A 23458-nucleotide genomic window follows, 5' to 3' on the forward strand; every position below is an offset into this window, starting at 1 on the left:
GGCTGAGGCAGGAAAATTGCGTGAACCTGGGAGATGGAGCTTACAATGAGCCGAGATAGCACCACTGCACTCCAGCCTGGGTGACAGAGGGAGACTCTGTCTCAAAAAAAAAAAAAAAAAAAAAAAAAAAAAAAAAAAAAAAAAAAAAAAATTGTCATTGTTAGAACCAAACACTGACCTACAAATTTAATTTGAAATACAAGACTTGTGAGTAAATCTTAGTCCAGGAGAAAAACAAATTCCTTTCCCTTTTCTATCTTAATAGAAACAATCACCCCACTAACGCACATTGGCTATTTGCAGACAACGTATTAATTATTTGGATGTAATCTATAAACTTCTTAAATACCTAAGTCCTATCAGTGAGTAAAATTCAAAGTAAAAACTAAACAAATGTCAAATGCAACTTATAATGCAAGTCGGATAAGGGATACTGGACTTACTTCTGCGACAGCTAGCTTCTCATTTGCTCCTCTCAAATCTTGAGTCATCGTATTGATAATCTGTTCTTGCTTTTGAGTCGTGGCAGTGAGTTTCTGATTTCTCTCATGAAGTGATGTTATTTCTCGACGATATCCTTCAACGTTATCTTGCAGCATTTCATAACTGGTATGAAAAAAGTAATTCTTTTTTTTTTTTTTTTTTTTTGAGACGGAGTCTCGCTCTGTCACCCAGGCTGGAGTGCAGTGGCCAGATCTCAGCTCACTGCAAGCTCCGCCTCCCGGGTTCACGCCATTCTCCTGACTCAGCCTCCAGAGTAGCTGGGACTACAGGCGCCGCCACCTCGCCTGGCTAGTTTTTTTTTTTTTTTTTTTATTTTAGTAGAGACGGGGTTTCACCGTGTTAGCCAGGATGGTCTCGATCTCTTGACCTCGTGATCCGCCCGTCTCGGCCTCCCAAAGTGCTGGGATTACAGGCTTGAGCCACCGCGCCCGGCCGAAAAAAGTAATTCTATAAGTAACTGAAATGATATCCTAGCTTAATTCCTTGAAGAAATTTCACAATAGCTTAACCTATGTCCCCAATTGCCCTGAGAATATTGTCTCTAATCCTAATGTAACATCATATATACTTCTGTTACATTGAGTTCTCTTTAGAAATAACTCCAGGAACAGTTTGTATATTTTATTTTCACACTGAAAATCTGTCAGATTTGTCTTAACCTCAAACAACATGCTTACGTAAAATTGAATGAGCACTGGCAACAAGTTGCACTTTTTTTTTTCTAAATGGGAAAGGGGTTAATTTTATGATTCATGAAAAAGTGGCTTGTGTAATAAGGTAAAACCTTCATTCTTTTTTCCCAATTCCAAATGTAGTAGTCCAAGTTCTAAATAAACAAAGTATTTCATGCTAAATAACTTTCTAATTTTATTTAAAAAACATCAATTATATTTAAAATAATGCCAATACAATATTGATAACACCAGACATCCACTACAATGCAGTATGCAAATTAAGATATTATACAGGGTTAGTGATGGATTTTGCTAATCCCTTTTCTTCTATAATCCTCAGTTTTATTTTCTTATGTGCTTGACAGCTTAGATAATGGCTGGCCAGAGGTAACAACACAGAAAAAAGAAGGGCTTTAATTGGGGTTGCTGAACCATTAGATATATATATCCTGTCTGCTATAAAACAGAAATGGTTTTATCATGTACTAAAAAAAAAAATGCTGTCCTAACAAACTAAACTAACAAGTATTCAATGAATCTAACCACAAATAACCATGAAATATTTAGTATTATTTCTTTGGATGTGACCAAGAAAATTAATTCTCCTAAAACTACATAGCACTTGCTTCTCTTTTACCTAGAACAGAAAAGGTGGAATAAAATTTGCTCCCATTTCTCTCATTGTCTGGTGCATTTATAAAAGAATTAAGTCCTACTGAAACAGGTCCTTCAGTCTTAGGAAGGGAAACTACCAACATTCCTCACATGAACTTCAACTTTCTATTCATTTATTTCATTTCATTTCATTTCATATTTCATTTCATATTTCATTTTATTTCATCATTTCATTTCATTTCATTTTTTTCTATTTTATTTTATTTTATTTTTTTGAGACAGATTCTCACTCTCTCGCCCAGACTGTAGTGCAGTGGCCCGATCTCGGCTCACCACAACCTCCGCCTCCTGGGCTCAAGTGATTCTCCTGCCTCAGCCTCCTGAGTAGCTGAGATTACAAGCATGCACCACTGCCGCTCAGCTAATTTTTATATTTTTAGTAGAGACGGGGTTTCACCATATTGGCCAGGCTGGTCTTGAATTCCTGAGACAAATGAACCCCCTTCTTCGGCCTCCCAAAGTGCTGGGATTACAGGCGTGAGCCATCACACCAGGCCTCAACTTATTAAACAAGCTAAACCCTTAGCACTGCCCAGAGACTCAATTAATATGAAAAAAATGAACTACCAGAGGTTCTCATTCTAGAAGACGGTTCACAAAAAACGCAACACTATTGCAAATTAGCTCTTGAATTTAAATGATTTGAATTGTAAAGTACACAATTTAGACTTAATTAATTTGAAACAAAAGAAAACTTACCGTTTAGAAGCAAAATCTAGCTGGGTAGAAATTTTGGTATTTTGTGATCGCAAATCTGTAACTTGTTCTTGAAGTTTCTCAAGCTGCTCATTTTGTATTTTTTCATTTTCTGCTTTTTCTTTTTTGTAGTTCTCAAAAATTTCCTGCAACTAAATATTAGAGATTATGGCTGATGACATGCTCGAACAGACGCCAACAGAGCAGCCGTTCAAGCAATCTTGTATAACCGCATTGGTGATATCGGCTTCATTCTAGCCATAACATGATTTCTCCTTCATTATAACTCATGAGACTTCCAACAAATATTTATCCTAGACTCTAGCCCAAACCTACTACCACTAGTGGGTCTCCTTTTAGCAGCAACAGGAAAATCAGCTCAACTTGGCCTTCACCCTTGACTACCCTCCGCTATAGAAGGCCCAACCCCAGTTTCAGCCCTACACTGTGTTCTCTAAAAACCTAACCCAGGGCAAAGGTGTGATCTTTACCTGTTTAAGGGCAGCCTTAGCCTCTATAGCCTCTGTTGATTCAATAACAGGTACTGGAGCAGGAGTGGCAACAGTCTGTGATGTACTTGGACGTTTTGGAGTTGATGCAAGAGAAATATCATCTAAGCTTGACGCTTCAGGAAAGTAAAAAGACTAATAAAATGCTTTGTTGGCGTTCATGAATCAGTTTTAATCTAACAGTTCTTTGCAAATACACTATTACCAAATAAACAAGCTACACTTATTGAAATGAAATAATAAATTTGTAAGAGTTTTTAAATAAGGAATCCACTAAACAATGTATTAAGATTTTTTTGATTATTAGAAATAACTCAGTATTTATGGGTTAAGACATAATCCATATTTATGTTTTATTAAAACATATTATCTGTTTTGGTCATCAAAACATAATCAAAATAAACACTGTAATTCATTGATTCCGAGATGCACCTTTTTCAACAGAAAGCATTTCTTCTTTTTTGTTTTTGAGACGGAGTCTCGCTCTGTGGCCCAGGCTGGAGTGCAGTGGCCGGATCTCAGCTCACTGCAAGCTCCGCCTCCCGGGTTTACGCCATTCTCCTGCCTCAGCCTCCCGAGTAGCTGGGACTACAGGCGCCCGCCACCTCGCCCGGCTAGTTTTTTTTTGTATTTTTTAGTAGAGACGGGGTTTCACCGTGTTAGCCAGGATGGTCTTGATCTCTTGACCTCGTGATCCGCCCGTCTCGGCCTCCCAAAGTGCTGGGATTACAGGCTTGAGCCACCGCGCCCAGCCAGAAAGCATTTCTTCTTAGTAGTATTACTAAGAATAATGGTATGTTTTACAGTTGATGGAATGTTATAAGCAATCATATATGGTAGTCAAATGTGAAGCTACCATCATTAGAGTAGCTATTGCTTATGTTGCAAAATTAATCCCTTAATGTACATTTCTAAATTATTCCTTTAAATAACTTTATAAAAACCTACCATGTAATGGAATGGCAACTCCGGTTGTTTGGGACAATAAAATACGGTACATATCACGCTGACGAACTATGGAATCAACAAGCTGCATTTGATGCTGTCGTGATTTGCGGAGTTGTTCGAGTTCAGTGAGGGCACTCTCAAGTTTGAGCTGAAGCTCAGTGATTCTGTAGAAAAAGTCAGCCTATTTCACTGGACTGAACTGAGAGTTAACTGATTGTAATTTCTACTGTAACTAACCAAGCATCTTTGCCTACCATTAAGCATACCATTTTCATCTCTCTCATCCTTTTTTTGATGCTGAGTATTTTATAAACCACTTTTTAAATCCCTACCACACAGGACTCAGGTACTTATACTTACCAATGCAATCTGAAAAATTTGTTTGTAAAAATTAAATCAGTTCCACTCACTCCAAACTCTAGTCTTCTTGCTTTCTTAGCCATTCTTCCTCTTCTAGCATTATACATGTGTTTTGAAAAAATCTCTGATTAATTCTTATATAGGTTCTCCATGAAGCTGGTCTGCTCCCTGAAATCTAGGACAGGTCCTTCATCTCTATGCTCCCACAGATAGGCACTAACCACATTGAATGGAAATTGTCTACTTGCCTATCATATTATCTATTTATTACATCTGTCTCACCCATAACCTGAGGTCCTGGAGTAGAAATTTTTTGTTTGGTATTGTTGCTCAATTCTTTCCTCTCTATATCACAATATCCCAAGTATCTAGCACTGTTAGGGACACATAGGAGATTTTTTTGCTGGCAACAGTGTCTTACTCTGTCGACCCACTTAGAGTGCAGTGCATGACCATGCTTCACTGCAGCCTAAACCTCCTGGGCTCAAGTGATCCTCCCACCTCAGCCTGCCACCTGAATAGCTGAGACTATAGACATGTGCCACCACACCCAGCTAATTTTTAACTTTTTTTGGAGAGACAGGGTCTCACTATGTCTCGACCTCCTGGGCTCAAATGATACCCCATTCAGGCCTCCCAAAACATTGGGATTATAGGCATGAGACACTGAGCCTAGCTGAAGTTTTCATAAATGTTTGCTCAACAAGCTGAAGTATTCGACTGCTTACTTGGATGAAGTTGTTTCTTGTTCTTCTCTTTCTCTGGTTTCCCCAAGCTCTCTAAGGGCCACCAACAGACGTTGATTTTGTTGTTGAAGCTCTTCAATATTTCTGTAAGATACTAGATGCTGTGATATTACTTCAGATGAACTACTTATATCAGCAGAGCTTACTTCCTCATCACGAATTACGTGGTTACCCCTTGCTTCTTCAAGTTCCATCAAAAGCACTCTAATCTAAAAACAAAGTTTTAATATGTTATAGAACAGTATTAGTTTCAATTCTGGAAAAGTTTAGAATGAAAGTTTTCAAATTAAAACATTACTTATAAAACCTTCAACTTGTACTGCCTCAAATTATCTTTAAAAACAAAGTATCCTTAGATATTAAAATCTAAACAATCAAATTTTAATAAAGTTACTTTTAAGTATGTATTGAAGGATATTTATTAAAAGTAGCCAAATTACAATTCCCAAAACATGGCTCCATTTTGTAAAACAATGATCAAATAAAACCCACAGAGATATAAACATCTATTTTTTGTGTGTGTGCTTTTGTATATATAATAGGGAAGAGCATGAAAATGGACATTTAAACAAAAAGCATATATACAATGCCATTCATGTGAAATTTCTACATTCGTGCGTTGTATGGATGCACACACACACATAAAAATTAGGGTAAAATATATGAATGAGACATTAAATTTATCGATTTGCTTGTTAAAAAAGTGTCAGAGTAATGCATACAGTCCAATTTTATTTCAGTAAAGTCAAGTAATTCTTACATGTTTATATATGCTCATGTATATACATACACAGAGAAGGATGTGAAAAAAATACACAACAGTCTGTTAGCTACACTTTGGGACTTCAGAGGGTAGAGGGGTAGAAATTGGAGAAAGCTTTTATTTATCTTTGAATTATTTATTCATTTATTACAACCAACACATATAATTTAAAAATTTATCAAACATTTGAAAAAAGGGAGGGGCTATGAAAAGAAACAATAATGCTACAATTCTGCTTGAGTATTATTTCTAATTAGACTTTCATACGTGGTAGTTCTATCTTAGATACCTTCAAACAGATTCAAAGATTACTGGGCAGTCAGGATTAAAAGTAAGAAAACAAACAAAACAAATTCTAACCTGTTGTGAAAGATCTTTTATTTGTATTTCCATTCTTTGATTATCTCTCTCCAGTACAGATGACTGCTTGTTGGCTTTATCAGTATCCTCCTGCAATCGCTGAATCTCCTTTAAAATGTAAATTCAAGTTAAAATTTTGTACTTCCTTCTAGGATTCATACAAATAATCAAGACATGCAATACTCAAATACCACCAGTAATCAACTTATACACTAAATAAAATTCTATACCATATTGTAGCCACTAAAAAAGAAGTTCTATATAAATTTGAACACATTATTTTTTATTCAGACAATAACAAGCTTCAGATAAAACCCTCACTTTCAACAGAGAGATAAATTCAAGGAAGATCTAATTGGACCCAAGGGCTCTCTTGGAAACTACACTGCTGGTAAAAAAAAAAAAAAAAAGTCAATTATTCCCAGTCAGGCGGGACTGCTAGATTTCATTTGATGAAGAAGAAAAAAACCAGTTGATACAACAAAGTACTTGGATTTCAGCTGACTTCTAAATTCTAACAGCAACAGAGATTTAATTTTGAAATAGGGATATAATTTATTTATATTCTTTTCCAACAAAAGGAAAACAATTTATCAGTTTAGAAGAGTAGATATAAATTCATTTAATTGAATTTCCTCCATAAAACTTAAAGAAATCTTTACAATTTCCCTCAGTAGTTAATAGTTGTACCGTAAAGCAAAACATTCAGAGTATAACCTCTTTTTCAATCAGTACCTCTTAAAAAGAGGAAAAAATCTTTATGAATTTCATTAACACTTTCAATAAGCAAAGGAGCTATAACAAAATAATGTATACAGAGACATGCCAAATTGTGAAATGGTATAAAAAAGGGAGTTCTACCTATGGTCAAACAATATTATTATTTCTAGGCAGGCTATTACAACTGTCTGATAAAGAATGATTAGGCATAATAGGAGAGTTTTATTACACAGAGATTATCTGAATTTGAAGAGCAGTCTTAGGAGATTTGGCTATTATTCTCTAGTTGAGAATCCTAAGGAAAAACCAAATGCATTAAAAAAGGTTAAAATGCTTTCCTAATTTTATATAAAAATTGTGAAATAAAAATTGCTAAAGGTAGGATGTTTTGTGATTAGTAGTGTTTAATAATGTAATGAGAAGTTTCAAAATGTATTTACTGAAAATCATATTTAGATTTTTCTGACTCAATTACCTTAAGAAAAAAATACCTAGCAAATCATTTCTCATTTGTATTGTTACCACAGCTAAATTTTAGGAATGGAACCAACCTTCATAGCTTGTTCAAGCTTAACAGATAAACTTGCTACAGCTTTCTGGGCACGTTCATATTCCTCACGCTGGCGTTTCAAAATTGGTGCTTTGGCTTCCACTTCTTTCACTATTTCATCTAGGTACTTATTAATTCTTTTGTTCTCTAGTTTCTCCAAAAGCAACTGATCCTGAGTTTCCACATAAGCATTATAGAGCTGAAAGTAGACGAAGAGTTGTTTCAAATCTAACCACAACAACACAAATGTTTAGTCTATCTAGTTTCATAATAAACATTCTTTAACACTAACACAAAACGGCAATGTTTACTATATGTTAGTTACACAGAACTAGGAACTAAAGAAAGTCTTTCCTAGAATGATCCATTAATTTTAAGATGATTTTAAAAATAAGTTTTGGGAGAATTAAATTTCAAAGAGATTTGTATACCTTTGCTGAAGAAAAATAATTTAACAACATTTAATACCATTCTTACCTCAGTTAGTTTCATCCCAGGTTTCACTATCTTAGCTACAGCTGCTGCAGTAGGAGACATGGCTGCAAGCTCTTCTTCAGACAATATGGCTCCTGTGCCAACAAATATACATCTGGTATAATTTTGTAAAATTCCAAACTAAAAGTTATTAATAATTATTTCAAGATAAATGACATGTACTGTACATTATATAGTAATTCCTATAAAAATTTTAAATATATGACATCAAAAAGTCATGTAACACATCTAATTCTAAAAATCACGCAATAACCTGGGAATTTACAAGACTGTGTGTGATCAAATGGTATTTATATACCTGATTCTGTAAAGATATAGAGTATTAATTTTAAAACAAATTCTATTAATATAACTTGATGGAGTTTCCTACATCACAGCATGACAGAGAATTACTATTAATGAAATTAAATGACTTTTATGTAGGAAAGCTGTAGTATTTCAAGTCACTAACAAGCATCTATTAGGCATACCTTTACGTTTTGTGGCAGAAAGAAGGTCATTTACATTCTCTAATTCCTTTTCCAGTTTCCCTATTTTCTCGAGCATTTCTTTTTCCATTTCATCTTTGGATTGCTCCACCTCTAGAAGATGATCTTGTATTGCTTTGTTGGCTAAAAAACAATTTTAAAGACCAAATATTCAAACATACAGTTAAAATTTTAGTTTACAAAATGCAACAGATCAGTCACTTCTCCCCTGAGCAGATAATATTAAATTTCTAGAGAGGCTTCAGCTGACAGTATCTATCGAAAGTTCTTGCTCTACTTATAATTTTGCAATTGTCTTGGCCTGGTGTTTCTCCTTTTGATGTCTCTTACCCACAATGAAAATAAGGAAACCCAAAGGGTAAAAAGTGGTTCTAGGCATATCTTTGATTTCGATTTTGATCTTTAATCCTAAGCAAAGGAAATTATTGGAAAAGACGACCATAAAGTAATCGTCGCACCAGCTGCGAAAAACGCACAATTTGACCGGAAAGTAAAAGACTTTACAAAATGCAAGATGGCTGCAGACGAGGATGTCTTATTCATAGAGTACTCAAACATACTTAATCAGAGTAAATGTTCCAAAAAAGAAAACTTTCTGATTAGAAATCAGGAAATTATACAAGATTATTAGATGAAAACAAAACCCCTGCTGTCTGTATTTTCAAAATACATAAACTTACTTTTGCTTAAGATATAATTCTGAATTTCATAATCCAAAGTTCTTTCTTCTGTACCTAATTTCATCCCAAATAAAGTCTAACACCTAAATCCAATAATCTATACAAAACAAGGGTAAAAGAAAAAAGAGTATAATAACAAAATAATGTTCGCATAATCTAAAACACTTACCTTCACCAGCTTCTTTCAAAAGTTTGTGTAGTTCATCTACTGCCCGGGTTAGTTCATTGCTCTTTGCTTCTGAGTCATCAGCGGCACTCTAAAAGTTAATCTTAAAAAGTTACCTAACAGTCAACAATGCAACATTTAGATACTAACATGTGTGGTGGGATATTTACCTTGTACAAGTTAGAAAGTTTTATGTGTGCATTTAATTCATTGTGGAATTTCTCTTCCATACTGGCCTGTTGTTCCTTGGCCTGAAAAAATATAGCCCAATTATAGCAGTCTACTTTGAACTAAATTTAGAATGCTTATCAAATGACAAGATGAAAAATTCCATTTTTGTAAAGTAAGAGCTAAATCTAAAACACTCAAATCCAAATCGGTCTTCATGACAAAGATAAATAAATAAATATTACTGATATTTTAAATTCAAAGTAAAATAATTAAACAAAAAAATTAACCCATACTCATTTTTTTGATAGTATTTTCGATATAACATATAATTGCTATTTCTCACTCTATTTTAGCCTAGCTACAGCATATGGAAGTAGTAGTACTCTCACTGTTTTATGGAGTCAAGGAGAGGTTAAAACATGACATCATTTTGTGAAATAACAGATTCATAAGTTATTTAATATTTTGTAAAAAAGACTTTCTAATGGTCATATATACCTCTTTTAATTTGGTCAACAGATCCTCCACATGCTTTTGAAGATGTTCATTCGATGTTTTAAGCCATTCATTTGTTCTTCCAGTCTAGAAACCTAAAACAAAACATAGAGCAGGGGAAAGGATGTCATATTAACTGAAATTACACTGACACGAGGTTTATGCTGCTAAGGAAAAGCTGAGTAACTCCCCTCCCCACCTGAAAAGCAATTAAAATATGCATATTTAAGAAAACTAAGAATAACTGCTCACAGAACAATGTTTAGATTTAGCTCACAAAAATTTATCACCACTTCTTAAACAAACACATATTTTAGGAAAGATACATCATAAGACAGTAGATATTATCCAGATTCAGCAAAGAATCTTAAATTTTTTATGCAAATGCAATTGGTTGATTTCCTATGCCAAATGTTAATGCATTATTCACATTTAACCACTAATCTTACAACTAATCAGGTACACAATACTGAATACATATTTAATAAACTAACACACAAATGTTAAGTTATACTCAACATGAAGAAAAACAATTTTACTAACTTACCTCCTCTTTTTTATTTTCAAGATTACATTTAAGCTCTAGAATCTCATTCCCTTTTTCTCTTCCAAGGGCCAGAAGTTCATCAGTTTTGGTTTTCAACTCTGTATTCAGCCATGTATTCTGACTATGCAGCAATTCCTTTTCTTGCTCCAAGCGTTTTTCTCGATACTAAAGAAATCCAAGAAAATAACATCTACAGTTAAAGAAGATATACGATTATTCAAAAGATTTTGTCTGTAGCTAAGGGACACAAGCAGAATTTTATTTCAAAACAGAAATTAAGTATTTGCACAGATTCTTAACTAGAAAACATTAAGAACTGCAACAAACTTAAATTTCAAACAAGTAAAACAGTTGAAATAGAATTGTCCTAATGCTTAATTTTCTGACATTAAAACAAAACAAAACGCAGCTTTTAATTACTTTATTGCCTGTATTTGAAATTTAATTTAGGTGAGTTTTAATCAAAAGCTACAGTTTATGCATTAGGAATCATCTGTTACTTGCCTTAACAGAAACATCAGATGCTTGAAGTTCATCCAATTTTAACTGAAGTTCACCCTTTGTTGTATTGCTTTCTTTTAGTTTTTCATTTAGACGTTTAACATCCTCTAGAATGGTGAAAAGAGAATTAAAAAATAATGACTAATTAACACCCAGGGGAACCAAATATCAAAAATATATTTCTAGGAATATAAACCTTTAATACAAAGTATGCACAGCTAGCCCTTCAATAACAGAGTTTGGAACTGTGCAGATTCACTTCCATTCATATTTTCTTCAATAAATATATTGGACCTTTTTCCCAAAAACTTACAACAATTTGAAAACCTCAGAGACCACAGACCAATCCAGGCAGCCCAGAAATGGAAACAAACTAAGAAAAAGCCTACAGTAAGTGTATAAAATATATGTAGATATTAGTGTATTTTATCATTTACTACCATTAAGATATGCACAAATCTACAAAACAAACTTAAAAATTTTATCAAAAGTTATACAAACAGTACACAACCTCATCTGTAATCAACAGAAATATAAACAAATGTAAAGATGCTTTATTAAACCATAACTGCATAAATGTCATACTGTATTACTGTAATACTTTCATAGCCACCTGATACTACTGCAGTAAGCTCAAGTGTTTTGAGTATCTGTATAGAATGCTGTGTGACTCTAACGTGAGCAGTTTCTCTCTAGTAAATTGCATAATGCATAAAATAGTAATCTTTTGAAGTTTTTGCATATTTGTCATTGTGTTTAGTGCAATACCATAAACCTTGAAATCTTTTGAAGTTTTTGCATATTTGTCATCGTGTTTAGTGCAATACCATAAACCTTGAATAACAACATGGGATCCATAAGAAGTGCCACAAGTGATGCTGGAAGTGCTTCTAAGAAGCAGAGAAATGTCATGACAATATTTTAAAGAGTTGAATTGCTTGATATGTACCATAGATTGAGGACTGCAGCTATGGTTACCCACCATTTCAAGACGAATGAATCCCGTATAAGGACCGTTTTTTTGAAAAAAAAAAAAAAAAAAAAAAAGGGAGAAAATTCGTAAAGCCATCACTGCAGCTACTCCAGCAAGCACAAAAAGTGCATTTCTGCAAAGTACCTTCCTATCTCGTATTGAAAATGCAGCTTTTATGGGGTGCAGGATTGCTATCACATACCTATAGACTCTAATATGATTCGAGGTAAAGCAATTATAATATGACAATTTAAAGCAAAAGGAAGGTGACGGATCTAAAGCTGGAGATTTTAATGCCGGCAAAGGATGGTTTGATAATTTTAGAAAGAGGTTTGACTTAAAGGAAAGTCAAGAAAACAGAAGAAGCACGTTCTGTCAACCAAGAAATAGCAGATGCTCTTAAGAAAACCATGAGAAAGGTTATATGCCTGCACCAGGTTTTCAATGCAGATGGAAGTGTCCCATTCTGGAAAAAAAAAAAATGCCACGAAAGATATTTATTAGTAAGAAAGAGAAGGGAGCACCAGGATTAGGGCAGGAAGGGATAGGCTAACTCTACCATGTTGCACAAATGCAGTCAGGTTTATGATAAGGACTGCCCTTATTTATAAAGCTGTTAACCCCAGGGCCCAAAGGAAAAAGATAAACACCAGCTGCCTGTCTTTTGGTTACACAAGAAGAAGACCTGGACAATGAGAGACCCCTTTCTCTGAACTGGTTCCACTCATGCTTTGTCCCTGAAGTCAGAAAGTACCTTGCCTTTTTTTTTTTTTGGAGACAGTCTTGCTCTATCCCCCAGGATGGAGTGCAGGGGTGCAATCTCGGCTCACTGCAACCTCCGCCTCCCTGGTTCACACAATTCTCACATGAGCCTCCCGAGCAGCTGGGACTACAGGCGAATACCACCACGCCCAGCTAATTTTTGTATTTTTAGTAGAGATGGGGTTTTGCCATGTTGGCCAGGCTGGTCTCAAACTCCTGACCTCAGGTGAGCCACCTGCCTCGGCCTCCCAAAGTGCTGGGATTACAGGCATATGCCACCATGCCAGGGCAAGGGGCTACCTTTAAAGTTCTTTTGATTTTAGACACTGTCCCTGGCCCCAGAACCCAGGAGTTCAACATGAAAGGTGTCAAAGCAGTCTACTTGCTCCCAAACATGTTTCTAATTCAGCCTTTAGATCAGGGGTCATAAGGACCTTTACGGCTCAATAGAGACGGTATCTTGTGAAAAAAAAATGTTAACACTGTGGAAGAGTACCCCAACAGAGAAAATACCATGAAAATTTTAAAGGATAACACAATTGAAGAGGCCATCGCTATTACAGAAAAAGTTATGAAAGCCACCAAGACTAAAATAATAAATTCCTGTTGGAGGAAACCGTCCAGATGTTGTGCATGATGTCACAAAATTTATAACAGAGCCAATCAAGGAAATCATGAAAGAGATTGTAGATATGGCAAAAAAGGTGGGATGAAGGGTTTCAAGATAGGGACCTTGGAGAAATCCAAGAGCTAACAGATACCATATCAGAGAAATTAACAGAAGATGACTGGATGGAGATGAGTGCTTCAAAACCAGTGCGAGACAATGAGGAAAAAGAATGTAGAACTAGCAGTGTCAGAAAACAAATTGATAACAGACTATCTGGCGGAAGGGTTCTGATTACCCAAGACTGCTTTTGATTTCTTTTATGACATAGACCGTTTTCTTATATGGGCACTGAAACTGTAGCAAATGGTGGAAGGAAAGTTACATTGAGTGTGCCTCCCTCTCCTGCCTCCCACTTCTACCTTTGGCACCTGAGCCAGCAAGACCAACCCCTATTCTTCAGCCTAGGTAATGTTAATGACAAGGAGGATGAAGATGGTTGTGATGATCCATTTCCAATTAATGAACAGTAAATGTATTTTCTCTTCCTTATGATTTTCTTAACATTTTTTTTCTCTAGCTTACTTTATTAAAGCAGCACAGTAATACAGATCACAAACAAAATGTATGACAATCTGTTGTGTATGTTATTGGTAAGTTATTTCTAGTTAACAGCAGTAGTTTTTGGGGAGTCAAAAGTTACACATAAATTTTCAACCGGGGGGATCAACAGCCCTAACCACTGTGTTGTTTAAGGGTCAACTGTAGTTCTCCACTCCCTTATTTTAACTTGTTTCTGCCATAGTTAATTACAAATTCAATTTCTACAAATAGATGACAAAAAATTGAAATTTGTGTATCCAAACCTGTGAATTATCCAAGTTTCTTTATTTTAAATATAGTATCTTAAGTAAGTTAAATATTCAACATTAACTTTAATTTTCCTGACATATATCCAAAGATTCATTAAAATTTTATAAATAACCATTAAGCTAAAAGGCAATGATAAATATAAAACCTTCTACTCATTATAGAATGTACATTTTTTTAAAACTACCTATTAAATATATAGATTTTACAAATTCTTTTAATTGTAACTACCACTTGTTGATCAACACATTCAGCAAGTATTTTGAAGGAACTCTTGCGAGACTGGGAAAGTATACTTAACTAATGGAATATTATTGTATAATGATATAAATATCTGAAAATTCTTTCTTTTATAGAAATAAAAAGGTTTCAAAAACCACACAAAAAAGGACCCCAAAACTTCTTTTCTTTTTTTTAACACAGAGTCTCGCTCTGTTGCCCAGGCTGGAGTGCAGTGACACAATCTTGGCTCACTGCAACCTCCACCTCCTGGGTTTCAGCAATTCTCTGCCTCAGCCTTCCAAGTAGCTGGGATTATAGATGCGTGCCACCATGACCAGCTAATTTTTGTTATTTTTAGTAGAGATGGGGTTTTACCATCTTGGCCAGGCTGCTCTTGGACTTCTGACCTCATGATCCACCCGCCTTGGCCTCCCAAAGTGCTGGGATTACAGGCATCAGCCATCATGCCCGGCCACCAAAGGAAACTTCTTACCATTAACTGCTTCAGAGTCAAGTTCACCTGACTACATCAGTTGTATTATATACTATAGTCTATGTTCATGTATTTTATGTCCCTGCCTCCTTCAATTTGTTTATAAATATGAGCTGAGTATAGGTTCTTATATTGCATGCTTATTATATAGTAAGGATGTCCATATGAAATGAAGAACAGTAGTTCAGCCTTTGCAAATGAACATTTAAAGTGCTTCCAATTTGATATTATGTATAGCATTGTAGTAAAAATCTTTGCATGTAAAATTTGGTCCAAATTACAACTTCTTTGAGAAGTAGTTCTTCATTTGTTGCACTTTCTAGACGCTTCTTTAAACACCTGATAATGATTTAAAGATAAATGAGTATGAGAAATAATAGGATATTACAACTCTATCCTCAACCATAACAAAAAAAATCAGCAACAGAAATGGGCTGAGCATTAACTCCTAGCACTATCAGAAGAAAAATAAAGCAATGGAACTAAAAGCTAAAAGCACTTCTTCATACCTGTTGAGTATTCAAGTTCTTGAGATAGTCTCTCATTGGTTCTAATTAAGTCTCTTTCCTCAGCCTTCTAATTCTTGCCTTTGTTCTTGTAAATTGGGGTCTGTCATAATAAAGGAGTAATAAGAAAATCAAGTAGAGCAATACAGGAAAGTGAACATAGAATTGTCACTTTAGTTAACATCAGCTGCAGTTTAAATGATTGGCTTTCTCTTATAACTTACACATCAAAAAATTAAAATATCCATAATTCCAATGTTTCTATTTAAGTTTTGGATTTTAAAACATTTTACGAGGCTTATGAAAATTTTCTCATATCTCTTTTAGTCACATGGAAATGTCCTAATAACTTAGAATATCACTGTATTTACACCTTAGCTCAAACTATTTTTCAAGAAAGATTTCTAAAAATTGAATTACTTAAAACTAATACATTTTGTCAGCCGGGTGCAGTAGCTCATGCCTGTAATCACAGCACTTCGGGAAATCAAGCTGGATGGATCATTTGAATCTAGGAGTTGGAGACCAGCTTGGGCAACATGGCAAAACCCCACCTCTACAAGAAGAAAAAAACAGCCAGGCATGGTGGCATGTGCCTGCGGTCCCACCTACTCAGGAAGCTGAGGTGGGATGATCATTTGAGCCCGGGAGGTGGAGGTTGCAGTGAGCTGAGACTGCATCACTGCACTCTAGCCTGAGTGACAGAGCGAGACCCTGTCTCAAAAACAAAAAACCAAAAAACTTGTCAAACTGCTTCCCAGCAAGACAATGGCAATTTATATGCTTTTGAGAAATACCAATCTCAAGCTACCGATGCCAGAACTGTAGGTTGCCTTTTAATATTCTTGCTTCCTGTGTAGGAACTTTTTAATTTGATATAGCTCCATTTCTTTCTTTTTGCAGCTTGAACTACTGATGTGATATCCAAACAATCATTACCAAGGACAATGTCAAGAATCTTTCCCCTATGTTCACTTCTCTGAGTTTTATGGCTTCAGATCTCACATTTAGATCGTTCATCCATCTTGGCTTGATTTTGGTATATGATGTACAAACATCCAACACTCATTTCTTCAAATGTGGAAATCCAGTTTTCCCAACACCATTAATGAGGAGAAAATCTCGTCTCCTTTGTATCTTCTTGGCACCCTTGTTGAAATTAGTTGACCATATGTTTGGATTGATTTCTGGGCTCTCTATTCCATTGGTCATGTTTCTGCTTTTATGTCAGTACTGTACTATTTGGATTATTATAGTTTTATAACAATTTTCTAAATCATGAAGTATGATGCCTCCAACTTTGTTTTTCTTGCTCAGTATTGCTTTGGTTATTCAGGATTTTTAAACTGATTCCATCAGAACTTTAGATTTTTTTTTTTCTATTTCTGTGAAGAGTGCCACTGGAATTCTGACAGGATTGGGCTGAATCTTTATACCACTTTATATAGTGTGGACATTATGGCAATATGAATTCTTCTTACCTATGAGTATGGGATATCTTTCCAATTATTTGCATCTTCAATTTCTTTCATCAATGTTATATCATTTTTAGTATACGAATCTTTCACCTCCCAGGTTAAATTTATTCCTAGGTTGTTTTTTGGTTTTTGTTTTTTTTTTTTTTTTTGAGACGGAGTCTCGCTCTGTCACCCAGGCTGGAGTGCAGTGGCCAGATCTCAGCTCACTGCAAGCTCCACCTCCTGTGTTCACGCCATTCTCCTGCCTCAGCCTCCCGAGTAGCTGGGACTACAGGCACCGCCACCTCGCCCGGCTAGTTTTTTGTATTTTAGTAGAGACGGGGTTTCACCGTGTTAGCCAGGATGGTCTCGATCTCCTGACCTTGTGATCCGCCCGTCTCGGCCTCCCAAAGTGCTGGGATTACAGGCTTGAGCCACCGCGCCCGGCCCTATGGTTTTTTGATGGTACCCTAATGAAATTGTTTTCTCGATTTCTTTTTCAGCTAGGTCATTATTTGTGTATAGAAATGCTACAAGATTTTTTAATATTGATTTTGTATCCTGCAACTGTATAAATTTACTTATTAGCTCCGACAGGTTTTTGTGGAATCTTTTGAGGTTTTCTACATATAGGATCATATAATCTATAAGTAGAGATAATTTTATTTCTTCCTTTCCAATTTGAGTGCATTTTATTTCCTCGTCTGATTGCTCTGGCTGGTACTTCCAGTACTATACTGAATACAAGTGGCGAGTGCATCCCGGCCTTCCATTGGATCTTAGTGAAAAAGTTTTGTTTCTTTTTTTCAGCCATCAAGCAGTTAAATAATTTCTATTACTTTTTAAGTTGCTTCACGGATTTTTTTCCTGCAAAATTTTATGTGACTGTGTGCACACTATTTTCTTGGGCTACAGATTCATAGTTTTTATAAGATTTATAAAGATTTTGTGACAGCTCTGCTTTCTTTCCAAAAGATTAAGAACCTCCGTATTGGGTTTTATTTCTGGACTGCCTTTTATTCTCTGTATTGATTCTTACATCAGCATTGTAATATTTTAATAACCATAACTTTATAAAACATTTGCATATGTGGCTATGCAAGTACTTTTAAACTGATACTTCCTTTTTTAGAAGCATCCTAGCTACACTATGCTTTTTTTTCCCCAATCATCTTTAGAACTACATTAACAAGTTTCTGGCTATCTGACTTGGACTTAAGAGTTAAAATGTATTACCAACACATTAATTTGGAAACCATTTCCATCCAGAAATTTGCAATATCTTCATTTATAAAGGTATATTCTCACAGTTTTCAGAAAAGTATTTGAGTTTTACTGGGTATTGAGTTTTTCTTCATATAAATACATTTCTTACAAAGCCTTTCTAGGTATATTACGAGGCTTTTTTGCTCCTATTCAGATTTTGGAAGTAAATTTTTTTTTCCCTTCAGAAATTTGAAGAAATTATCTTTTAACAGCAAATAAAATGCAAATTTTAAAAAAGCAATGGCAAAAGTATAAAGTTGTATCTGGTTAAAAAATAACTGCATGTGACCACTGTAATTAACAAATTTGTCAGCAATCCCTGTGATCATATTCAAACTGTTATTCTTATAAAACTACCCTAAAGAAATGATTACCAATGTGGATTCACCCAAATCCCCAACTGTATCACATTTGGTATAATACCTGGACTACAGTAAGCATTCAACAGACAATTTCTGTTGAGTAAAAGAAATGTCCAATCTATCAATAAAACATAGATCCAATTAAGGAATTTATATATACTTACTTTTGTCGGTAGCTTCTCCTAAGAGGACATCAGTTACATCTTCCCATGGACTAATAACTGATAAACAATCAGAATAGAATGTCTCTTCAAATAACATGTCTGCAATGAGCTTATTCAAAGAAATATCTCTTACCTGAATGGCAATATTGCGATCCTGAGCAATTTCAAGTTCTTTGTTTTTCTCAGTTAGTGCCTTCAGCTGATTGCCTGGATAAAAGGAATTTTATGAATACATACACATTTGCTTAAAACTTGCAATGAGTATTCTTATGCAACTGCCAACCTTACACATTTTAAAAATGAAAAAACAGAAGCCCAGAAAGATTGCATGCATATTACATTTCAAATGATTGAATACATTCAAAATTTACTGTGTTCTAGACCAAAATTTTAAATATGCTATCCTGTCTCCAAATCAAATGTATAATAATCCTAGCCAACATTTATGGGGAAAGTCATATGCAATTAGTAATTCCTTTATTTTTCAATGCCATCTTCTAAGTCAACATATATCATAAGAAACAGTGAACTGTATTTAGCAATAAGAAAATGGAGTTAAAAAGGCAGGATCAAGAGAGAAAATAGCATTTAAACTATACAACATGTATATACAGCAAATCACAATAATGAATATTTGCAATTCCTATCGTGTTTATCACTCTAAATAGAGCCTTTAAAGAAAAAAATGTATGCTTGAAAATACACTTAGCAATTTCTCAATTGCCACTCAAAATGGGCTCTTTTCCCTTACACACAGTTTCTCTTCTAAACATAGGCTAACTAGAAAAAATGTAATTTTGAAATTTTCCAAAATATACATTGTGAAACTGTATTTCACTAAAATACATGTTGGTAATTTAATAAGCAAATACATTATAATTAATTATAATCTTAACTACTATTTAAAGAGGACCCCATTAAATGTGTCTAAATTTTCTATTTTGTTTTAACATTTACTGCTTTCCAGACTTACTGATCCACAGTATATAAAAACACACACACACATTAACTGTATGCCACAGGAAGGTATCTGATATACCTGTAGGTTCCTCCCTTTTTCTCTTCTCCCAGATCTCATAAAAGCTGTCTTCACAGTCATTTTTCTCAAATTCCTCGGCACTACTACCAAACAGATCTTTCTATTATGCCTAGGCAAAACTACATAGATAATGAACCAGATCTAGCTATGTATGCTCCATCACACATGTATGCATATACATTATGTTTTTAAAATGAGGTGTACCAAAAGTAGCTGAAAAAAGTTATAACCTAAATAGTTGATGGTCATGGACCCATTAAGAAGGAAAGTTGCAATTTTAATCATTCTTTGATTATGAACTTCCTGTGTTCCTTCTCCATCAATCATATTAAAACTGAACTATATTAAATATCATTTAATTATGCCAGCCAGGGACGGTGGCAATCCCAGCACTTTGGGAGGCCAAGGCGGGAGAATCACTCAACACCAGGAGTTCAAGACCAGCCTGGCCAACATGGTGAATCACTCTGTCTACTAAAAATGGAAAAATTAGCTGGACCTGGTGGTACATGCCTGTAATCCCAGCTACTCAGGAGGCTGAGGCACAAGAATCTCTTGAACCCATGAGGCAGAGGTTGCAGAGAGCCAAGATCGCACCACTGCACTCTGGCCTGGGCAACAGAGTGAGACTCTGTCTCCAAAAATAAAAATAAAAAAAAATTAATTATGCCTCTATAGAGATTTTTCCTAATGTTCTGATGTTTGCTTTCTTAAATCAGAAGTAGTCTATAGCCAGACCACCCTGAAGGCACCCCATCTTGTCTGATCTTGGAAGCTAAACAGGGTCAGGCCTGGTTAGAACTTGGATGGGAGAAGCAAAGCACAGGACATATCATCCTCCTAAGAAATGTCAGGATCTTTAACATCTTGTGGGGAAAAGAAAGACAGACAGAAGGAAGTAGATATAAGAGACTCCATTTCGTTCTATTTTGAGATGCTGTTAATCTGTGACCCTACCCACAACCTTGTCCTTGCAAGGGACATGTGCTGTAGGGACTCAAGGTTTAAAGGATTTGGGGCTGTGCAGGGTGTGCTTTGTTAAACAAGTGCCTGAAGGCAGTATGCTTGTGAAAAGTCATCACCATTCTCTTAATCTCAAGTACCCAGGGACACATACACTGCAGGTCGCTGGGACCTCTGCCTAGGAAAGCTAGGTATTGTCCAAGGTTTCTCCCCATTGTCTGGACGGAGGGAGAGGGAAACAAAGAACAAAGGTGACTAAGATGGCACACTTCTGGGTTCTTCATCACCAACTTTCCCGCGCCTGGGAAAGGCACAGGTCAACTGCGCAGGCGCAGCATGACGTCCCACTGAGGAAAACCAAAACCTACCTGGCCGCGACCACCGCATGGCCCTTGACCCGCCCGCCTCCCGCCTACCGCCCTCCCACTCCGAAGCCCAAGACACAAAAGCCGCTCCCGGCAGGGGCGCGGGGCGAACTTCCTCGGCCCCTCCTCATACACGGACCCAGGAACCTCGCCCGAGAACGCCAGAGCGACTTCCTTGGCCTCCACCGTGGGAGACCGGTGAACCTCGCTTCCTCTTTTCTACACATTGGCTACGTAATAAAGTTTTCTTTTTATCTTGCCTATTTGCCTTTTCTCTGGTGCTGGCTCTGGTGGTCGCATAAAACAAATCACCCATGTGATAGTCTGAAATATGGCCTTGTGGGAAGGGAAAGACCTAATTGTCCCCCAGTCTGTCACCCATGAAGGGTCTGTGCTAAGGAGGACTAGTATAAGAGGAAAGAAGGCCTCTTGGCAGTTAAGATAGACAAAAGCATCTGTCTCCTGCCCGTCCCTGGGCAATGGAACATCTCAGGGGCAATGGAACATCTCGGTGTAAAACCCTATTGTATGTTCTGTTTACTGAGAAAGGAGACAACTGCCTTAGGGCTAAAGGTGGGACGTGCTAGTGGCAATGCTGCTCTTTATGCACTAAAAAGGTTTATGGAGATGTTTGCATATGCATATCAAGGCACAGCACTTTTCCTTAAACTTATTCATGTCAGAGATCTTTATTCATATGTCTTACTGCTGGCATGGGTCCTCTGTATGGTGAGCAGGGTCCCCTGGGCCCACTTTTTCTCTCTCTATACTTTGTCTCTGTGTCTCATTTCTTTTCTTAAGTCTCTCGTTCCACCTAAGGAGAAACGCCCACAGGTGTGGAGGGGCAGGCCACCCCTTCAAACATCTTGTGAGGTTTCTAAAACTTAATGATGTAAGAAAACTAAGAAAGAGATTAGCTATCAATCTTTTATAGGAACTAGGCCTTAAAGGGGAAATATCCTGAGATTCACAGATATTTATAAAAATTATTTAAAAAGTTAAAACATAAATATAATGAAATCAATAGGCTTCGATTCTTCAACATAAAAACAAGCCACTCTCTACTTCTTTGGTTGCATAACGCTTTCACTTTTTAAAAATTTTTCAAGAACTCATCTCATTTGATTTACAAAGCTAAGTAGACAGATATGTGGGTCTAGCCATTTTATAAACAATCATCAGATACTGTTAAGATTTACATGTGGCAAAAGCATTTTTAATAGCAAAATCAGAATAAGAATCCAGGCCTCCTGACCATTAAGTTCTGTGTTCTTACAAAATCTTTACTACTAAGTGAAAAATCAAAATATCACCATAATAAAAACCAATGATGCTTAATCAATATCATCATATTTAGTAAGTGTTTCCCAAGTATATAAAGGAGTCTCTGAAGATTTCAATACTCCAAGAATACTTACAAAGATGAATTAAATACTTACTGAGTTTCTCTAGCTCAAGCCGCAAGCTTTGACACTCCCGGGTTTCATGCACAAGTCTCTCCTGACTGTGAGACAACCTCTTTTCTATTTCAAAGTACTGTTGTTCTACAGCAGACAAGCAAAAAACAACAAAATCAAACACACGTACATACATTGTCAATACTGTTATTTATTTCTAATAACCTTGAATTTAAAATTTAAGATATAGTACTAGAACTGGGCTTCACGTAACAGAATCTGAGTAAAGATAAATAGACTGAGCACTGAAAAGGACTTAGAGCATTTCCAAATGACTTACATGACAAAAAATAAAAATAAAAATAAGGCCTAAAAGGGGCTTTACAAATGAATGTCTCCAAGGCAGGTAACATGTCTCATTTATCTTAGTATTTTCTCCAGACATCAGTAAACTGCTTACCACGAAGTATTTATTAAACAGGAAAAAACTGTTTAGATAAAAAAAAAAAAAAAAAAAAAAAAAAAAAACTTTTTTTTTTTAAAAAGGTTTTTTTTATAGAAGTAAAAAATTTCCCTAAAAGAAAAAAACTACTAAATTTACGTAAATGTGTAAACTTCCCAAGGGAAGGGATTGAATACCGTGCTCAGCATAGTATCAGGAACATGTAAGACACTCAATATTTACGGTGCAAATTAATACATAGAATGCAATGTACTACTCAGCTCTGAGATCAGAGAACTAATTTTCAAAGTCAATTCTGCTTGACAGTTACACTTATTTTTACTTTTATTTTTTTTGAGATGGAGTCTTGCTCTGTCCTCCAGACTGGAGTGCAGTGGTGCAATTTCGGCTCACTGCAAGTTCCGCCTCCGGGGTTCACGCCATTCTCCTGCCTCAGCCTCCCGAATAGCAGCGACAACAGGCGCCCGCCACCACCTACAGCTAAATTTTTTTTTTTTTTTT

General features: G+C 35.8%; 1 protein-coding gene across 1 annotated transcript in view; it reads right to left on the reverse strand.

The window, feature by feature from the left end:
- Positions 1-23458, reverse strand: part of TPR (translocated promoter region, nuclear basket protein) — a 66954-nt gene that overhangs the window by 41534 nt on the left and 1962 nt on the right. Inside the window, 18 exon segments of the mRNA XM_017848052.1 lie at positions 444-606; positions 2553-2701; positions 3041-3174; positions 4007-4170; positions 5095-5321; positions 6236-6343; positions 7507-7704; positions 7983-8074; positions 8471-8611; positions 9338-9425; positions 9505-9585; positions 10004-10065; positions 10068-10095; positions 10548-10712; positions 11052-11155; positions 15485-15551; positions 18864-18937; positions 22537-22641. Of these exon segments, the coding sequence (XP_017703541.1) occupies positions 444-606; positions 2553-2701; positions 3041-3174; positions 4007-4170; positions 5095-5321; positions 6236-6343; positions 7507-7704; positions 7983-8074; positions 8471-8611; positions 9338-9425; positions 9505-9585; positions 10004-10065; positions 10068-10095; positions 10548-10712; positions 11052-11155; positions 15485-15551; positions 18864-18937; positions 22537-22641 (2150 nt within the window).

This window comes from Rhinopithecus bieti, unplaced genomic scaffold (genome assembly GCF_001698545.2).
Source record: "Rhinopithecus bieti isolate Rb0 unplaced genomic scaffold, ASM169854v2 scaffold_27006, whole genome shotgun sequence".
Taxonomy (NCBI): domain Eukaryota; kingdom Metazoa; phylum Chordata; class Mammalia; order Primates; family Cercopithecidae; genus Rhinopithecus; species Rhinopithecus bieti.